Below are 20304 nucleotides of genomic sequence, written 5' to 3'. Positions count from 1 at the left end.
TAGATATTGTTACAAGTCGATGAACAGTTTTTCTCTATTATTCTTTCTCTGGCAGAGGCCATGGGGTTGTCTTTCTGCCCGTCCCCCTCAGGTGTGGTGAGGCGGTGGTGTGTGGGGGTAGGGATGTGCAGTCCCCTTCCTTATTGTACAATCCTGCCTGTCACCCCCTCTTTCTCATACCCTGGTTCTTTGTATTTCTGTCTGTGTGCATCTTTGGAAGATGTATTGTTTTTCCCCCCTGTTCTTGCCATTGTGTGTGTGTATGTGTGTCAGCCTCTGTGTTTCTTCTCCTTCTAGCTCTCCTCCTCCCAAACTTTCTCTTATTCGACCATCGGGATGTTCACACTTTGTGCAAGGGTGTTTCAGCTGCTATTTTCCCTTCAGCCCTGTTGCCCCTTCCATGTCAGGTCCCCAGTGTCCGCGCGGTGCCGGAGGTTGGTGCCAGAGTTGCCAGCCTCTCTCATCTGCCTGAAGTGAAAGGTGGAGGAGGGCGGAGTTAGCGCCGGAACCGACGGGGGTCGTTCTCATGGTGGCATTTGGGCGTCAAGACGACCGTTCCCACCCCCACCCCCTCTTTCCGTGGACTGGAGTCACCAGGTTCTACAAGGATGACAGCATCGATCTGTGCTGTGTGTGACATGGACAGGGGAGTTTTGTGGAATGCCTGGGGAGTGAACATGGGGCTGACTGTGCGTTTTGTACCTGTGTATGTGAGATTGTGAGAGTGTGGAGTATGAAGTTCATTTTGGTGTTCTGATCAGCTAATGACTAATTATTGTCAACATTGGATTCATGGGTAAGGGAAGGTGGTAGATAGAGGGAAGTTGGGTGTGGAAGGGAATTAGAGAATAGGAACAACTGTTTTGTTTTTGTTTGTGAGTGTGTGAGGGGGTGAGTGAATAAAGTGTTAACTTTTATCTGGTGTGCCCTGGTGTTTTTCCTGGTGTGAAGTCTGAGGCCTGATTTACTGTTCCTTTTTCTCTCTTTTTTTTTCTTTTAAGATTGTCATGTGACACTGTGTGTGTGTGTGTGTGTGTGTGTGTGTGTGTGTGTGTGTGTGTGTGTGTGTCACTGTCTCTGTCTCTGGTCCTGAAACCTTATCAGACTGTGGGGGCGCTGCACTGCTCAATCAGAAAGCATCACCAACTTTTCCCATTTCTGGCGGTCGTGGGATAGGGCCTGAGTTTCAGCAAAGCTCCTCTCTGTCCACTCAGTGATGCTGTCTGCCCACTTCTTTCCCTGTCTGCCTCATTTCCTTTTCCCCTGTATTGTTCCCTGAAAGATGATCTTGGAGAGCACACTGGATCTTGTTACAAGGCCATACCACCTTATTTTCCTTCTTTTTTTCACTGTGGTCAGTTCTTCGTACTGATGGTTTTTCTTATTTCTTCATTGATTACGGAGATGCAAAGGAGTCTCCTGAAGCATCTCATTTCCACAGCTTGGATCCTTCTCTGAAGCTCTGCTGTAAGAGTCCAGGACTCGCATACATCCAAGAAAACAGAGAGAACCAGTGCATGCAGGAACTTCAGCTTTGTTCTGAAACTGATGTTCTTGTCTTCATATGGACATCAGCCTTGCCAGTGCTGTTTAAGTCTGCGCAGCTCTTGTCAGTATTTCGGTCTTGGACCCTTCTTCACTGATGATGGCAGCTAGATACTTAAACTGTTTCACTGTTTCCAGCTAATGACTGTTGACATTGATCCTGGTGTTGATTTGGTCTTTCAAGAGTTTCGTCTTCTCTGTGCTGATCTCCATTCCATACCAGGTTGATTTATCCGAGCAGTTCACCACTTTTTCTAGTTCTTCCTCACTGCCTGCCAGTCCATCAATATCATCTGCAAATTGGAGATGTATGTGATGGTACATCCTCGGAATTTGATAGTTCCAGAGTGTCATTCCAAGGCATCAGTCATTATACATACCAGGAATATGTTGAAGAGTATATGGGATAGAAGACACCATTGACAGACCCCAACTGTGTTGTGGAACTAGTCGCTGACAATTCCTTTCTTTCCGTTGTATCATGCTGACTCTGGACTGCCTTTGCTTTGTCAACTCTTTCACAACAATGACTGCCCCCATGCTGTTATTCTTTTCAGACAGTCTTGTGTTTCATGACACTGTTCTTCAACCCAGTTCTCCTGCTGGCTGCCTTCATGCCTTGTGTAATCGTTTCGTTGACCTCTTTGTACTCTGCTCTTTTGGTTGTGTACCTAGCATTCTTCATGTCTCTGTGTCACACAAGTCCAAATTCCCCACTGTGACCCAGGGCTGAATTTTGTTGGTTGTGTACCTAGCATTCTTCATGTCTCTGTGTCACACAAGTCCCAATTCCCCGCTGTGACCCAGGGCTGAATTTTGTTGGTTGTGTACCTAGCATTCTTCATGTCTCTGTGTCATACATGTCCCAAAATTAAGTATTAGTATAGCTTTGTCAGAAGTTTGTAGAAAAGGGAAAAGGGGGGGGGGGGGGTCATGGAAATACAGAAACCTCTTAAAAAAACTTAAGACTATGGACATAAATCTGTTTTGGAAAATGTTTGATTCACAGATAGAACCACTCTTAACTTATGCAGCTGAAATATGGGGGTTACACGAAGATTGTAAGTAGATTGAAAAAGTGCATACTTTTGCAATAAAAAGATTCCTTTGTGTTCCTTTACATACATCTAATAAATTAGTATATGGGGAAACAGGAAGATATCTGTTATATATCAGAACATATATAAAATGCATTAAATACTGGTTAAAACTCACTGCTTTACCAATGTTGTGACTATGTAGACAGGCCTATGAAATGCTCCTATCAAAACATGAATCTGGTCAGTTTAATTGGGTATCGAGCATTCATAAATTACTGAGTGAGAATGGGTCTGGTATAGTTTGGTTGAGTCAAGAGGTTGGATATGAGCATGGTTTCATAAGTAAATTTAAAGACAGGCTTATCTCATGCTATAAGCAAAACTGGCATTCACACCTAGGAGCTAACGATAAATACATGTGGTTTTATTCCTTTAAAAGCGTCTTTCAGGCAGAAAAATATTTATCATGTGTAACAAATAAATGGCATAGGGATAGCCTCATCAGGTTTAGACTGAGAGTGAGTGGACTAAAAAAAACTTCAAGCATTGGTTTTCCAGCGAAAAAGATGCGAATAATGTGTGTCTGTCATGCGCGAGTGTGATGAAAGATGAAATTCACTTTCTCTGTCATTGTACCGCATACGACGATAAACGAAAAAACTGTAGTATGATAAATTCTTTCTTTGGTAATCCGAGTCACAATCATGTTGTGAGTATTATTTCGAATGATAATGAAAACTCTTTGAAAGCTCTAGCTAGATTCATAGCAGAAGCAATGCTTGTGAGAAAAAAGATAATGGAACAAAATGACAACTAATCCAAAGATGATCCACATTTAACCGCACGTTTCATGTATGTATCTGTACGCATGTGAGTGTGTGCATTATTAAGTATGTATTTTGCGTGCACACACGCGCATGTGTGTGTGTGCGTGTGTGTGTGTGTGTGATGTTAGAACCATTCAAGCGGTGCAACAATATGCTTAATATGATATCCCCCTTGTCCTGAGGGCTGTATTGCTATGTGGACAATAAATGACTTTCACGTCTCACAAGTCCCAATTCCCCGCTGTGACCCTGGGCTGAATTTTGTTGGTGGTATTTTCCTACCAATGTACTGGCTGCTTTAGTCCTGACTGTGTTGAAGGTGGTGATTATCACTTCAACATGGTCATCAAGCGCTAGCAGTGGTGCAAACTTTCTGCCAATTGTTGCTTTTAAGTATTCCCAAATTGAAGGATCCTTCAATCTGTCTAGACTGGGTTTGATCTGGTGTTTCTGGGTTTGTTAATCTTCTTGAGTTTGACTCTGAAGTTCATGATAACAAGATCACAGTCACTTCAGTCACTTCCAATGTCTCCACCAGTGAACATCCTGGTCTTTGCTCTGTTGTTGCCTGAATGGATGTAACTGATCTGGTTGTGACTGAATCTACCAGGCGCATGCTATGTCCAGAACCACGAAGCCCTGTGCTCCCTAAGAGTGTTGGCCAGAATCATACTGTTGTAGCTAGCAAACTCTGGTAGGAGTTGTCTGTTCTGTCAAAAATGTCTTGGAGCTGGGTGTCGAATTCCTCCACTTGTCATCTTAGTCTGAGGTCAGAGCATAGGCTTGTACAATGAAGCTGAAAGATGCTGCCAGCAGTCCGAAGGTAGCAATCCTGCAGGATATTGGGCAGCATCAATAGACCAAGTTATTGATGTTCTTGATGTTGACATGGAATCATACTCCACTCATGAGTTTGTTCAGGTCTCCACTGAAGGAGAGAACATGTCCTTCTGTTTGATGTTCGTCCAGACCTATCCATCACAGTCTTACAATGTGCCAGGCATACTATATGAGTTCATGTAAAAGTTCTTGCACTTTTCCTGTTTGGGCCATTAATCTTCCATTCCAAGTGGTTGTCATGTTGTTTTCTCCCACAGCATTTGTGTAACCCCCATGAGGAAGAGGCTTAGGCTCTAAACTGAATAAACTTCCGTTTCTTTTCATTTCTACCCCATACCCAACAATCCCTTCACCCCATCCTCCCCCTCACCTTATAAAGGGCAAACACGCCGATCAACACCAGGCAAGGGATGAGGTAGTTGATTAAGTCCCAGGCGAAGGAAGCCAACCAGAATGCCAGGGGGCCCACCCCACTCACCACCTGCAGGTGCTTGGCACCAGTCTGTCGCTCACGGATGAGGAAATGGCAGAAGGAGGCAGTGAGGATGGCCATGCCGAAGAGCAAGTTGGAGCTGATGGTGAAGCCCCCAGACAGTGACTGCTTCTGTGCATCAGTGGCAGCATCCTCCTTGCTCTTTGGCATGGGGTAGTTGGCTGTCGTGATACGGTGGCCCTCTCCTGCTATCTGCCCACAGTCGTTTTAAGTTTCAGTTTCAAGGAAGTGTCAGAGTGTGCAGATGGATCCATGCAGGCTACACCACATCTGCTGTATACACAAAAAAGAGAGAAAAAAAATTAAACCTATGGGGAACGGTAACATGCCCTGCACAAAGCAGGTAAAAGGTAAGGGGATTATAGGGGAGTACATGTATTCCTGGCAAAAAACGGGGAAAAGGGTAGGGGGATATAGGTAGAAACAAGTATTCCTGACACAAAACAGGGAAAAGGTTAGGGGGATATAGGTAGAAACAAGTATTCCTGACACAAAACAGGAAAAGGTTAGGAGGATATAGGTAGAAACAAGTATTCCTGTCACAAAACAGGAAAAGGTTAGGGGGATATAGGTACAAACAAGTATTCCTGACACAAAACAGGAAAAGGTTAGGGGGATATAGGTAGAAACAAGTATTCCCAGCATAAAACAGGGAAAAGATTAGGCGATTTTAGGCAAAATCATGTATTCCTAGCACAAAACAGGAAAAAAGTTAGAGGATTAAAGGGTAAAACTGGTATTCCTAGCATAAAACTGGGAAAATGTTGGTGTATTTTATGCGAAAACTGGTATGGAATTACAGAGGAAAACAGGTATTCCTAGCACAAAACAGGACAGGGCATGGGATTACAGAGGACAATAGGTATTCCTAGCACAAAACAGGTATTCCTAGCACAAAACAGGACAGGGTATGGGGTTACAGAGGAATCAGGTATTCCTAGCACAAAACAGGGCAAGGTATGGGATTATGGAGGACAACAGGTATTCCTAGCACAAAACAGGAAAAAGGTATGGGCTTACAGAGAACAAAAAGTATTCCTAGCACAAACACGACAGGGTATGGGATTACAGAGGACAGCAGGTATTCCTAGCACAAAACAGAAAAAGGTATGGGATTATGGAGGACAACAGGTATTCCTAGCACAAAACAGGACACAATATGGGATTACAGAGGACAAAAGGTATTCCTAGCACAAAACAGAAAAAAGGTACGGGCTTACAGAAGACAACAAGTATTCCTAGCACAAAACAGAACAGGGTATGGGATTACAGAGGACAACAGGTATTCCTAGCACAAAACAGGGCAGGGTATCAGATTACAGAGGAAAACAGGTTTTCCTGTTGGCAGCCATACTCCGTTTTCAGGGTAGTGCATGCTAGGTATGTTCTTGTTTCCATAACCTATCAAACACTGACATGGAATACAGGATCTTTAACGTGCGTATTTGATCTTCTGCTTGTGTATACACACGAAGGGGTTATCAGGCACAAGCAGGTCTGCACATATGTTGACCTAGGAGATCGGAAAAATCTCCACCCTTTACCCACCAAGTGCTGTTACCAAGATTCAAACCTGGGACCCTCAGATTGAAAATCCAACTACTTGGCTATTCCCAGCACAAAACAGGTAAGTGGTTGGATGACTGCAGAGAAACACAGGTATTCCCTGAACATAACAGGTAAGAGGTTGGATGACTGCAAACACAGGTATTCCTAGCACAAAACAGGTAAGAGGTTGGATGGCTGCAGACAAACACAGGAATTCTCTGCACAAAACAGGTAAGAGATTGGATGACTGCAGACAAACACAGGTATTCCTAGCACAAAACAGGTAAGAGGTTGGATGACTGCAGACAAACACAGGTATTCCTAGCACAAAACAGGTAAGAGGTTGGATGACTGCAAAGAAACATGGGTACTCCCTGCATAAAACAGGTAAGAGGTTGGATGACTGCAGAGAAACACAGGTATTCTCTGCACAAAACAAGTAAGAGGTTGGATGACTGCAGACAAACACAGGTATTCCCTGCACAAAACAGGTAAGAGGTTGGATGACTGCAGACAAACACAGGTATTCCTAGCACAAAACAGGTAAGAGGTTGGATGACTGCAGACAAACACAGGTATTCCTAGCACAAAACAGGTAAGAGGTTGGATGACTGCAGACAAACACAGGTATTCCTAGCACAAAACAGGTAAGAGGTTGGATGACTGCAGACAAACACAGGTATTCTCTGCACAAAACAGGTAAGAGGTTGGATGACTGCAGAGAAACATAGGTATTCCTAGCACAAAACAGGTAAGAGGTTGGATGACTGCAGACAAACACAGGTATTCCTAGCACAAAACAGGTAAGAGGCTTGGGATTACAGGGGAAAACAGATCTAAACTCTTTTCACATTTCCTAAGTGGTTTTGCTGAGCTATGTCTCAATGACACTTGTCTGATTTTTTCTAAGTGTTTCAAATAACAAACAGAAAAAAAAAAAATCACTATCTTTTAAGTAGCAAATACATATTTTGATGACTCAATTTTCAAGGGTTTTCAAGGATTCAAGGGCCTTGAAAATGGGTACCCACTAATCAAGAAGTTTCAACACATTTCAAGGAGTGTATGAACCCTATGAGAGAAGATACTGACAAAAATGATAATTGTGATATGCAGGGAAAAAAAGTCATTCCCTCCCTGCTCTCCTCACCTCTCTGACAAAGGCGTTCATGAAGTAAGCCAATGACACAGGCATGGCATGGAAGGGCTGCCCACTGTACCACGCTGTCGCATTCACCAGAGACCCATCCGCTTCAAACTGCGCCCCGATCACCACCTTCTTATTGTACGTGGACAGCCCCAGTTCTTCTGCCTGTGCCAGGTAAAAATCGGTGACCTTGGGAAACTTTTTGCGGTCAATGGCTTGGATTTGGTCATCCCCAGAGAACTGGGAGGAGTAGCCTGTGGCCAGGGCAAGGCTGTAAGGTGTGGGGGTGATCCCCGAAGTGTAGGCCGAGCAGGTACTGTTAAACATTTCCAGGGTCAGGTCCAATGATACTTCATTGTTTGCTTGGTGTTTTGCCTGGGTGGGGTCAGAGATCACAAGGAGATCAACAGCTGATATAGAAGGCATCTTCTATGAGTTGTGTATTCTTGTGGACAGAAACGTCCGACAGTGAATATCCAGTTACACTTATACCAACAAACTTGGTGACACAGCCTACCTCAACCACTTTTTGCAGATATTCTAAATCTGCTTCAGTCTCAAAACAAACCAATCAAACAAACAGCACAGGAAAATAATCTTAAATGTGTGAAGAAAAATTTTGGTTACAAATCTGTGGCCAACACTTAAATCTGTATTGATGACGATGCTTGGTGTCTCACAAAATACCTGTTTTTTCTATAGAAAAGATGTGTATTTACAACTGGTTGATGTTTCATTATGAGGACAGCCAACTGGGTCACACACACACACACACACACACACACACACACACAGAAAATATTGGGGAAGCACTAAACCGCTGCTTGGTCACAGAGCTGAAATGTTACATGTTAACTTCACCGATTCGCTAGGACACATCACTGACTCTTAGAAATAGGACTGACTGGGACGACTCCCTGTAGCTAATGTCCACCCATAACCCAGTAGATGCTGCCTAGGATTGAACACAAGACCCTCAAGTTCAAATTGCAGGAGCTAGAAGTATTGTATTGCATACCCTGTTCTTTTGTCACAACAGATTTCTCTGTGTGAAATTAGGGCTGCTCTCCCTCGGCAGGGCACATCACTACAGCAAGAGTGCCACCTTTTTTTACTTTTTCTGCCCGCAGATGTATTTGCTTTCCTATCAAAGTGGATTTTTCTACAGAATTTTTGCTCGGGACAATACTCTGTTGTTTTATTTACATGTACTAAGTGCATGTTACACAAGGGGCGTCAGTTTACTGTTTCATCCAAATGACTAGCATAAGAGGAGAAAATGCTGGCAAGTGTGAGATTTGAACCTGTTTAGCTCAGATTCCCTGGCTTCCTAGAGGGCGTATTACCACTGGGCCACCACTCCACAGTGCTGACCTTCTCGGATGGGATGGCAAGAATGGTGAAGAAGACAGGCAGGGCCAGCTGCACAGCAGAGATGATGCGGTTGCGCCTGGTGTGGATGGCCTTCTTCACAAACATGCCCCAGAAGCGCGACAGGTTCAACTTAATACCGCTCAGACGACTGTAGCTGTTGTCCAGCGCCATCTTGGCTGAAAAAAAAGTTTGGGGAATTCATGTGTGTGGTGTGTACAGACACACGTTAAATTGTTGGATTCAGTCCTGTGTGTCCTGTGTGGAGAGCAGATGTGCATTTACTTATAGGATCAATGTGTGTAGTGTGCGCAGATGTGTATTTACTTGTAGGATCCATGTGTGTAGCATGTGCAGATGTGCATTTACTTGTAGAATCCATGTGTGTGGTAAGAGCAGATGTGCATTTACTTTGTAAGATCCATGTGCGTAGCATGTGGAGATGTGCATTTACTTGTAGGATCCATGTGTGTAGCGTGTGCAGATGTGCATTTACTTGTAGGATCCATGTGTGGTGAGAGCAGACATACATTTACTTGTAGGATCCATGTGTGTTGTGAGAGCAGACATACACTTACTTGTTGGATCTATGTGTGTGGTGAGAGCAGACATACATTTACTTGTTGGATCCATGCGTGGTGAGAGCAGACATACATTTACTTGTAGGATCCATGTATGGTGAGAGCAGACATGCATTTACTTGTAGGATCGATGTGTGGTGAGAGCAGACATACATTTACTTGTAGGATCCATGTGTGTAGCATGTGCAGACATACATTTACTTGTAGGATCCATGTGTGGTGAGAGCAGACATACATTTACTTGGTGGATCCATGTGTGGTGAGAGCAGACATACATTTACTTGTAGGATCCATGTGTGGTGAGAGCAGACATACATTTACTTGGTGGATCCATGTGTGTGGTGAGAGCAGACATACATTTACTTGGTGGATCCATGTGTGTGGTGAGAGCAGACATACATTTACTTGGTGGATCCATGCGTGTAGTGATTGCAGACATGCATTTACTTGTTCACTCACTGAGTCAGGCATGTATATACATATATAATTAAAGACATACACACAAACACAGACATACACACACATGTTTGTACATAAACACATAATGGTTTTGTGTCCACAAAGTAAGCTGACTGAACCCGTATGAATGTCTACCTCTCACTTCCATGCCAACACAAACATTCTCCCCATTCCTCTTCTTTGCTCCTGACATCTCTTTCCACAAAGGCACACATTTACCATCCTCCTGAGGAAGGTGGCAGAATGGTTAAGACGGTCACCTGCCAATGCAGTGTCCGTGAGGGTCTGGGTTTGAATCCCACTCTCGCCCTTCTCCCAAGATTGACTGGAAAATAAACTGAGCATCTAGTCATTTGGATGAGATGATAAACCAAGGTCTTGTGTGCAGCACACACATGGTGCACTGAAAAATAACTCATGGCAACAAAAGCGTTGCCTTCTGGCAAAATTATGTAGAAGGAATCCACTCTCATAGGCACACAAATGCATACATATGCATGCGCTCAAAGCCTGACTGAACACGCTGGGTGCTGTTGCTGGTCAGGCATCTACCTAGCAAATGTGGTGTCACGTATATGGATTTGTCCAAACGCAGTGATGCCTCCTTGAGAAAAAGAAATTGAAACTAAAACTCCCATCCTCCCCAACCCCATACCCCCCCCACACACACACCCATATACCTCTCAAACTGGCGTTACCGGACTGATTCAGATTACTGCTCCTGCTGTTGCTGACTCCCAACACACCACTGGCAGAAGCACTGGCACTACGGGACTGAATCAGATTACTGCTCCTGCTGTTGCTGACTCCCAACACACCACTGGCAGAAGCACTGGCACTACGGGACTGAATCAGATTACTGCTCCTGCTGTTGCTGACTCCCAACACACCACTGGCAGAAGCACTGGCGTTACCGGACTGAATCAGATTACTGCTCCTGCTGGTGCTGACTCCCAACACACCACTCACAAATCTGTCACTGGACTCGCCCACACCGGTGAAAGTGTTGCTGTCATCCACCCCACTGGAGCCCCTCCTGTTAACAGGTATCTTTGGTCGTGAAGTTAGGGCCTTGTTACTGGGTTCATTGTCGTCATGTGCTGCGTTACTGGCGCCCACCCTGGTAACAGGCATCTCTGCCATCACTATTGATACAAAATAGTGACAAGCACACTAAGAGAGAGACTGAGGGGGGAGAACGAACGAACAAAGTTTTTTATTGAGGGAAGTGGAATAAGCATACATGTGCTTTTTTTCATGCAGCCCTCAGGGCAAATAGAAAATGAAAATGAATCAAAACATCCACAAAGTAACAAAGAGATGTAGAAATAAGGACATGACATTCACATACACATTTAAACAGGCACATGTGCACAATCCTGATACAAACATCATATTATGAAGAAAAAAAAATTACACCCCCTCGCCCACTCCCCCCTCCAAAAAACAAAACAAACAAAAACAAAACAAACAAAAAACAAAAACAAACAACACACACACACACACACACACACACACACACACACACACACAAAGTATGCAGGACACTGATTGTGGTTGTATATCATTAAGTACTGCGATAGTGGTTAGACATACAATTAAACTATATATGCGTATTCAATAAGACAAAGTCAAGTTAAGTAGGATTGTTGAAATTTGTCCATAAGGTGTGTATGGTAATGTTTTTTGAATTCTCGAATGCTTTTCTGAACATTAAAATTGGATGAAACATTGTTCCATAAACAGCCTCCTGAATAAATGAGACTGATTTAAACAGATCTACTCTTGGAATTGGGATCTTAATCTTGTAGGTCTGACAGACTAGCATCATCGGAAATCTATATCTCAAAGATGGAGCATAATTAGACATGATTTTAAAAATAAAAAGTGCTTTGTTGTATTTAAGTTTAAGCTTTAGGGGAAGAACATCTAAATGTCTGTAGTCGTCAGCAGTCAGTGATGAAGATTTCAGAAGGATTAATTGAAGAGCTCGTCTATGCAGACTTAGTAAAGGTTTTAGTATATTATCGCTAGCTGAATCCCAAAGCGTTGACGCATAGTTAATATGTGATTCAATATAAGGCAAAAAGAATAATTTTCGACAATGCAAATCAAGAAAATGTTTAATTCTGGAAAGCTGATAAATCTTTTTGGACAGTTTTGCATAATGACATAATATAACTGGACCAAGATAAGTTATCAATGATGACTCCAAGAATTTTATGATTATCAACTTCTTCTATTTGTTGACCATTTACGGGAAGGGGTGGAAGGTTGTGTGAAAAGTTTTGGCGTTTCTATCTGGTGGTGAGTATAAGACATTTCGGTTTTTTTGTATGGAGACACATGGAGAGATTGAGAGAGCTAGAGACAGTATCAGTATCAGTATCAGTAGCTCAAGGAGGCGTCACTGCGTTCGGACAAATCCATATACGCTACACCACATCTGCCAAGCAGATGCCTGACCAGCAGCGTAACCCAACGCACTTAGTCAGGCCTTGAGAAAAAAAAAAAAAAAAAAAAAAAAATATATATATATATATATATATATAAGCGTACATACATAAATAAATAAATATTATGATGAAAAAAAAGGTAGTAGTAATGAAAATAATGATAAAATAATAATAATAATAAATAAATAATTAAATAAATAAGACAACAATGATGATAAATAAGCAAATAAATATAAAACATGAAGACACACATTCACACATACACGCATAACAGATATGCCCCCAAAACGCAGTTTCATAGATATGAAAGCACAGTCAAATACATATAAACGTACATGAGCTCCAACACACACACACACACACACACACACACACCACAAATTTCCCTGCACCTCCTCTACCCCCTCCTCTACACACTGGGAGTTTCTAGTCTATGTATTGCAGCTTCCACGGCACACACACACACACACACACACACACACACACACACACACAAACACACACACGCACACACACACACACTCACACTCACAGATGAACACTTACTTGTACAAGCACACACACACACGCCCATATCTCCCACCCCCAACCCCACACACATATATACAAAGATATATATAAAATATATGTTCCAATATCCTGATGCTCCCACAGTGTAGGCATGCATACACTCACATACCTCATCCTCTATCTCACCTCCTCCCTGCACCCCCACCTCCCTCTCACACACACACACACACAACACACACACACACACATGCACAGAACTCTCCTGACACTTGTGTACACTTACACTCTCACGCATGCACAAACGCACTCAAAAACACAGACCCACACATACACACAAACACACACATACACACACGCACAGAGGCTGCCACTGATTGGCCGCAAGAGGGATGGGAAAAGATCTCTGATGCCAAGAATGTGGCGTCTAGTGTGTTGCTCAGTCTACTGTATTTGAAAAAGCCCACAGAGACTCTGTTCTGTTTTGAAGAAATTTGCGCAATGTTGGTTTGGAAATGATGCCGATATTTGTTTGATTTGCAAAGCATCGTGCTCTACCTTTCATGTTAGACTTACGGCCGCTCCCGCTCTCTGCTTTTATTTCTTTGAGGCGATCGATGGTGTGATGGCCTTGTACCTGTTCTTTTTGATATTCTTTGACTTTTCTGAGGATTTCCGATTTTCCTAGATGTAGGCCGCTCGTTGGTGTTGCGTTACCAGCAAGTCTGTCAGCTTGCTCATTTCCCTTAACTCCTGCATGTCCCGGGCAGTATGACCATGTGAGTTTTTTTATCTGAAAGTTGCGCATTGCCTTATGCCACTCTGGGCTTCCCATTCCGTTTTCAATTTTCTGTATGAGGTTCATTGAGTCTGCTAGAATCATGGCATGTTGGTTTCCGGGCGTATGGATGGACGATAGCCACTGGAGGGCATGTGTCACAGCTTCAACTTCCATCGTTAGGCTGGAGGTTGTGACTTTGTAGGCAGCATTCTCTTCCCTGTTTTTCCATTTTGTTTCGCAGTGAATCCCCAACCGGATTGGTCTTTGGTGACTGAGCCATCTATGTATATGATGATGTCCTCTTCTTTACTGTTTTCTTCTATGAGTAGCTTCACTTCCGCATCAGTTTTGCCCTCTGGCCATTCCCGACAATGTCTTCCTAGAGTGGGTGAAATGGCTGTGTTGAATAGATGGTTGAGGTTTTCGGGGTTTTTCTCCCATTCTTTTGTTTCTTTCAGGTCTTGTAGTCGGCATACTAGCTGGATTGTGTCTTCTGCTTGCCCCATCCATGATCTTCCTCGCCCTGACGGCTGCCTTTTGGTTCTTTGACTGTGTCATGCAGTGGGTTTTGAGGGTTTTCTAATGCTTTGAAGTAGGTCTTGACCTGTTCTAACTTGTTTCTGGCTTGCACTGAAGGAAGGTCAAGCAGGTATCGCATGGTTTCTGTGGGCGTGTCTTTTGTTGTTCCAAGGATCAGCCTCATAGCTTCATTTTGTACTCTTTCTAATTTTAGGAGGTTGCTTTGAGACGGTGTTGTTAGCCCAAGTCTGTAGTCGATCACACTGAGGACGAGTGATTGGTATAGCAGGAAGAGGTGGCGTTGTTCAATACCTTTGGTTGCAATTGCCTTTAAGACTGAAAGGCCTTTTTTGCATTTGAGAACAGTATTTTCCGTATGTTTTCTGAAGGTCAGCATCCTGTCGAAGTGCATTCCTAGGTAGCGTAGGCATTCAGTTTTCTCGATCTGAATCCCATCGAATGACACAGAAGGTGGTGCTTTGCTCGCGGTTCTGTTGTTCACACAGCAACGTTTGGGCTTTCGCTGGATTGATGGAAGATCCTGTGTCTTTGCACCATTGAGCAATATTGTTTAGTTGTTTCTGGACGGCTTTGGTTCTTTCCTGAGCATCTTTCGAAGTTTTGAAGACCAGGCCATCATCCGCAAGAGTAAGCACCCGAGCTATTCCATTGTTGTTTAAGTCTGCAAGGCCCTTCGTGTAGACATTGTAGAGGACAGGAGAGAGCGGAGACCCTTGTGGCAGTCCCATGGATAGTTTAGAAGGTGCAGACATCCAATCTCCAAGGCATAGGACGACGGTTCTTTCCTGAAGCGCTGCTGCTACCCATCTTGTCAGTGTCAAACTTACTCCATACCTTAGCAGCAGCTCCATGAGGTGTGCAAACTGGACTTTATTGTAGGCATCTTCAAGGTCGATTGCTACTGCTAGTGTTTCTTCTTTCCTTTGAAATCCTTCATACACCTCATATGCAAAAGCAGCTGCATTTTCCCATGTGGACTTGCCTGTTCTGTAACCACCTTGATTTGAAGGGAGAATGTGCCTGTGTTCAAGATCCCTTGCAAGTTTCCTGGCTATCATGCGTTCCATGAGCTTTCCAGCGATGTTTTGCATGGTTAGGATCTGGTAGCCGCTTACCTGATGATGGTCCTTTCCTGGTTTTGGTATGGGTTTTAAGAAGCTGTGTGTCCAGTCCTCCGGCACATGTCCATTGTGGAAACTGTTTTGATATAGATTGAAAAGTTTGCTTCTGTCTTCTTCCGATAGTTCCTTGATGTCCGAGTAGCGAACTTTGTCTGGGCCAGGGGCAGATTCTTTCTTGCATTTAGCTATTGCTTCATTTAGATCATCTATTGTCAAGTCATCATCAGGTCCAGTCTGCATAAGGGTTTGGTTTAACTCCTCAACATATTTCTTTTTCTCATCTAAGTTTCTTTGATCACTCTGTTGTATGAAACGTTTGAGCAGGGCGGATCCTTTTTCTTCGTTTGTCTTAAGCTTGGTTCCATCAGTGTCTACCATGTCTGGGGTTGTTGTTGTGCACGTTTTCCCTTCCATGCGACGATAAAATTGCCAGAACTCTGTCAATGTTGAGTCATAACTGAGTGCCTCGCAAAACTGTTTCCACTTGTCATTTTTGGCCTCTTGAGCAATGGTTTCAAACTGTTTAGTTTTTTCTTTCATTTTTGTTTCAGTATCTTTGTCTGGAGATGGTTTTGTTCTTTCTTTCTGCCAAAGTTTGACAGCCGCATGTTTTTCTATCCAGGCTCTCTCTGTGTCGGTATTCCACCATGGGGGCTGAATAGTTTGCATCCTGTTCAGTGCCGTTCTTTTGTTTCTTCTGCGTCTTAATTTTTCGATGACGGTTGTCTCTTTGGTTTCATACTGAAATGGATCACGCGGTTTCATGCAGCGTTTGTCTGACAGTTTCTGTAGACTGAAAACTACCGGGAGGTGGTCACTGCCTTGGTGTGGAAGCGTCTCTGCATTCATTTCTGCTCTGAATTTTGGAGATGTTAGAGCGATGTCGATCACACTGTCACTGTCCCCTTGTCTTGTTCCAAGGGGAGTTGGGGATGTAGTTGTTAATGGGCTAAGAAGAATTTCCCCTATCATTCTTTCAAGTGCGAGTCCTTGTGGGTTGGTGTTCCGTGGTCCCATAGCTTGGATCTTGCATTGAGGTCTCCACAAATAATGACTGAGTCTCCAGAGACAGAGATAATGTAAAAGAGATACACATTACTGATAGATGGAGATGTGTCACACACACACACACATAAAAAAACAACACATAAGGAGATAAAAAATACAGACACACATACATGGAGATAAAACAAACACACACAAATGAACTTATCACACTCACACTCACACACACCAACCAACCCACCCACCCACACACACACACACACACACACACACTTACTTGAGGAACACCTCCTCCATGGTGGTGGCAGTGACCCCAAAACTGGTGATGCCCAGCTCAGCACCCCATCGCTCAATCACCCTGAACAGTTTTGGGAACAGCGATACATCCTCCTTCGGCAGCAGATAAGACAACTCCGACCCCATATGGCTCTCCAGTGTAGCCCTCGCCACCTGGCTCTGTATCACAGCCGTTACTTCAGCCTCGTCGCACTGTGGCCCTTTCACCATCACCAAGTGGTACCCTGCCCCTGTCATTGATGGACTGATGTGGATATAGATAACCTGTCTCTGTCATCAATGATGGATTGATGTGGATACCTATATTGGTACCCAACCCCTGTCATCACTGATGGATTGATGTGGATACCTATATAGGTACCCCACCCCTGTCATCATTGATGGATTGATGTGGATACCTATATAGGTACCCTGCCCCTGTCATCATTGATGGACTGATGTGGATACCTATATAGGTACCCTGCCCCTGTCATCATTGATGGATTGATGTGGATACCTATATAGGTACCCCGCCCCTGTCATCATTGATGGACTGATGTGGATACCTATATAGGTACCTTGCCCCTGTCATCATTGATGGATTGATGTGGATACCTATATAGGTACCCTGCCCCTGTCATCATTGATGGATTGATGTGGATACCTATAGGTACCCCGGCCCTGTCATCATTGATGGACTGATGTGGATACCTATATATGTACACTGCATGTTATCACTGATGGATTGATGTGGATACCTATATAGGTACCCCGCCCCTGTCATCACTGATGGATTGATGTGGATACCTATATATGTACAACGCATGTTATCACTGATGGATTGATGTGGATACCTATATAGGTACCCTGACCCTGTCATCATTGATGGATTGATGTGGATACCTATATAGGTACCCCGCCCCTGTCATCACTGATGGATTGATGTGGATACCTATATAGGTACCCTGCCCCTGTCATCACTGATGGATTGATGTGGATACCTATAGGTACCCCGACCCTGTCATCATTGATGGATTGATGTGGATACATATATAGGTACCCTGCCCCTGTCATCATTGATGGATTGATGTGGATACCTATAGGTACCCCGGCCCTGTCATCATTGATGGACTGATGTGGATACCTATATAGGTAACCTGCCCCTGTCATCATTGATGGATTGATGTGGATACCTATATAGGTACCCCACCCCTGTCATCATTGATGGACTGATGTAGATACCTATATAGGTACCCTGCCCCTGTCATCATTGATGGATTGATGTGGATACCTATATAGGTACCCTGCCCCTGTCATCATTGATGGATTGATGTGGATACCTATATAGGTACCCCGGCCCTGTCATCATTGATGGACTGATGTGGATACCTATATAGGTACCCTGCCCCTGTCATCATTGATGGACTGATGTGGATACCTATATATGTACACTGCATGTTATCACTGATGGATTGATGTGGATACCTATATAGGTACCCTGCCCCTGTCATCACTGATGGATTGATGTGGATACCTATATAGGTACCCTGACCCTGTCATCATTGATGGATTGATGTGGATACCTATATAGGTACCCTGCTCTTGTCATCATTGATGGACTGATGTGGATACCTGTATAGATAGCCATCAATGATCAATTTAAATAGAAACCAAAGCAACAGTACCAGTAGCAAAGTCACACTATAGGAACATTCCAATTGAGCTATGTAACAGGGATCCAGCAACTTATTTGATGCATGCACGAGTGCATGCCTGCTTGTGTGTGTGTGATAGAAAGAGAGAGTGCGTGTTTGTGTGAGTGAGTGAGTGAGTGAGTGAGTGAGTGTGTGTGTGTGTGTGTGTGTGTGTGTGTGTGTGTGTGTGTGAGCTGCACAGCCACTTCCGTGTGCATATAAAGCTACACAGTGACATCTTCCTTGGAACCGAAGGATAACCATTATTATTATTACCACAGCGTTTCTTCAAAAAGAGGGAGGTGCCACAGCACTTCACCATGCCATCTGCCATAATGACGATCCAAATGTTAGTTACACTGAAGGAGTACAACATTTTCTTTTTTTCTTTTTTTTTTTAAGTTGTCAGATTGACATCAACCTATTGTAGAGTTTTTTCAAGAAGAGAGAGATACCACAGTACTTTATTTCATTTATTTCAATTTTATTCTAGTGGACCCATTGCTGTCAGCCTACCATAGAGCTTCTTCAAGAAGAGGGAGGTGCCACAGCACTTTATTTCATTTATTTCAATTTTATTCTAGTGGACCCTTTGACGTCAGCCTACCGTAGAGCTTCTTCAAGAAGAGGGAGGTGCCACAGCACTTGACCACACCCTCCGCCATGATGGCGATGCGGTCACCCAAGAGGTCTGCTTCGTCCATGAAGTGGGTGGACAGCAGCATTGTCCGCCCTCTGCAGTGGCGCTGCAGGATGTCCCATGTCTGGCGCCGTGCCCCAGGGTCCATGCCTGCTGTCGGCTCATCCAGGATCACAATCTGCACATGTGGAGAAAGTTGGGAGGGGGGTTGGGGGGGGATGTTGAAATTGTGGAGCACTTCCATTCTGTGTGTCCATGTGTTGTGCACACAAAAAATACAAAAAAGTGGATGCAGGTATGGCTATGAAATGGGAATAATGGGCGAGTGCAGTTGCCTTCCATTCCTTCCACGCTGTGTGTCTATGTGTTGTGGACATTGCCTTCTATTCCTTCAACACTGTGTGTCTATGTGTTGTGTACATTGTCTTCCATTCCATCCATGCTGTTTGTCTATGTGTTGTGCACATTGCCTTCCATTCCTTCCATGCTGTGTGTCTATATGTTGTGCACATTGCCTTCCATTCCTTCCATGCTGTGTGTCTATATGTTGTGCACATTGCCTTCCATTCTTTCCATGCTGTGTGTCTATGTGTTGTGCACATTGCCTTCCATTCCTTCCATGCTGTGTGTCTATGTGTTGTGCACATCGCCTTCCATTCCTTCCATGCTGTGTGTCTGTGTCTTGTGTACACAAGCAAATATAAAAAGATGGGGGACACTTTTGTAACCAGTTCTTCAGAAATGCCTTCTCCGAACAAGGGAATTGTGGGGTCTGAATTTAGTGCATAAGCTCTCAACATACAGTCCACACCAGATACTCGTATGTACACAAGTGGGCTTTTACGTGTACCCTAACATGTAGACAGCCATACTCCATTTTCGGGGGTGTGCATGCTGGGTATGTTCTTGTTTCCATAACCCACCAAACGCTGACATGGGTTACAAGATCTTTAATGTGCGTATTTGATCTTCTGCTTGCGTAAGCACACAAAGGGGGTTCAGGCACTAAGCAGGTACATATGTTGACCTGGGAGATTGGAAAAATCTCCACCCTTTCCCCACCAGTCGCAGCTACCGAGATTAAAACCCGGGTCCCTTAGATTGAAAGTCCAATGCTTTAACCACTCAGCTATTGTGCCCGTCTATTTCTCGGTTTGATTATATTGCTTCTGAAATTCTGTTTTCTTCCAACTCATTAGTAATGTGACTGATTCCATACAGATCAGCAACGTAAAGCCAAATCCAGTATCACTTGACTTTGACTTTGACTTGACTTTGATGTTACAAGATTCATGTCCTTTTTCATAGGACCATGTTCAGGTTCTCAAAACTGAAACTGATTGGCCTGGGTGGTTTGAGGATGGTGCCAATCAGATCACTTGTTTTAACAATTTAGGCTAGGCATTCTGGGTCGTACATTGAAGGTAGTACAG

At 43.8% G+C, this 20304-nt stretch overlaps 1 protein-coding gene across 2 annotated transcripts in view; it reads right to left on the bottom strand.

The window, feature by feature from the left end:
- Positions 1–20304, bottom strand: part of LOC143299458 (phospholipid-transporting ATPase ABCA3-like) — a 98514-nt gene that overhangs the window by 35671 nt on the left and 42539 nt on the right. For both annotated transcript variants that reach the window (XM_076612674.1, XM_076612673.1), the window contains 6 exons: positions 18839–19049; positions 16539–16788; positions 10532–10971; positions 8815–8990; positions 7444–7815; positions 4623–4937 (listed from right to left, as the gene is read on the bottom strand). In XM_076612674.1, the coding sequence (XP_076468789.1) occupies positions 4623–4937; positions 7444–7815; positions 8815–8990; positions 10532–10971; positions 16539–16788; positions 18839–19049 (1764 nt within the window). The remainder of the gene's footprint in view (positions 1–4622; positions 4938–7443; positions 7816–8814; positions 8991–10531; positions 10972–16538; positions 16789–18838; positions 19050–20304) is intronic.

Source organism: Babylonia areolata, chromosome 25 (assembly GCF_041734735.1).
Source record: "Babylonia areolata isolate BAREFJ2019XMU chromosome 25, ASM4173473v1, whole genome shotgun sequence".
Lineage (NCBI taxonomy): Eukaryota > Metazoa > Mollusca > Gastropoda > Neogastropoda > Buccinidae > Babylonia > Babylonia areolata.
This window is presented reverse-complemented; position numbering and strand designations above follow the sequence as displayed.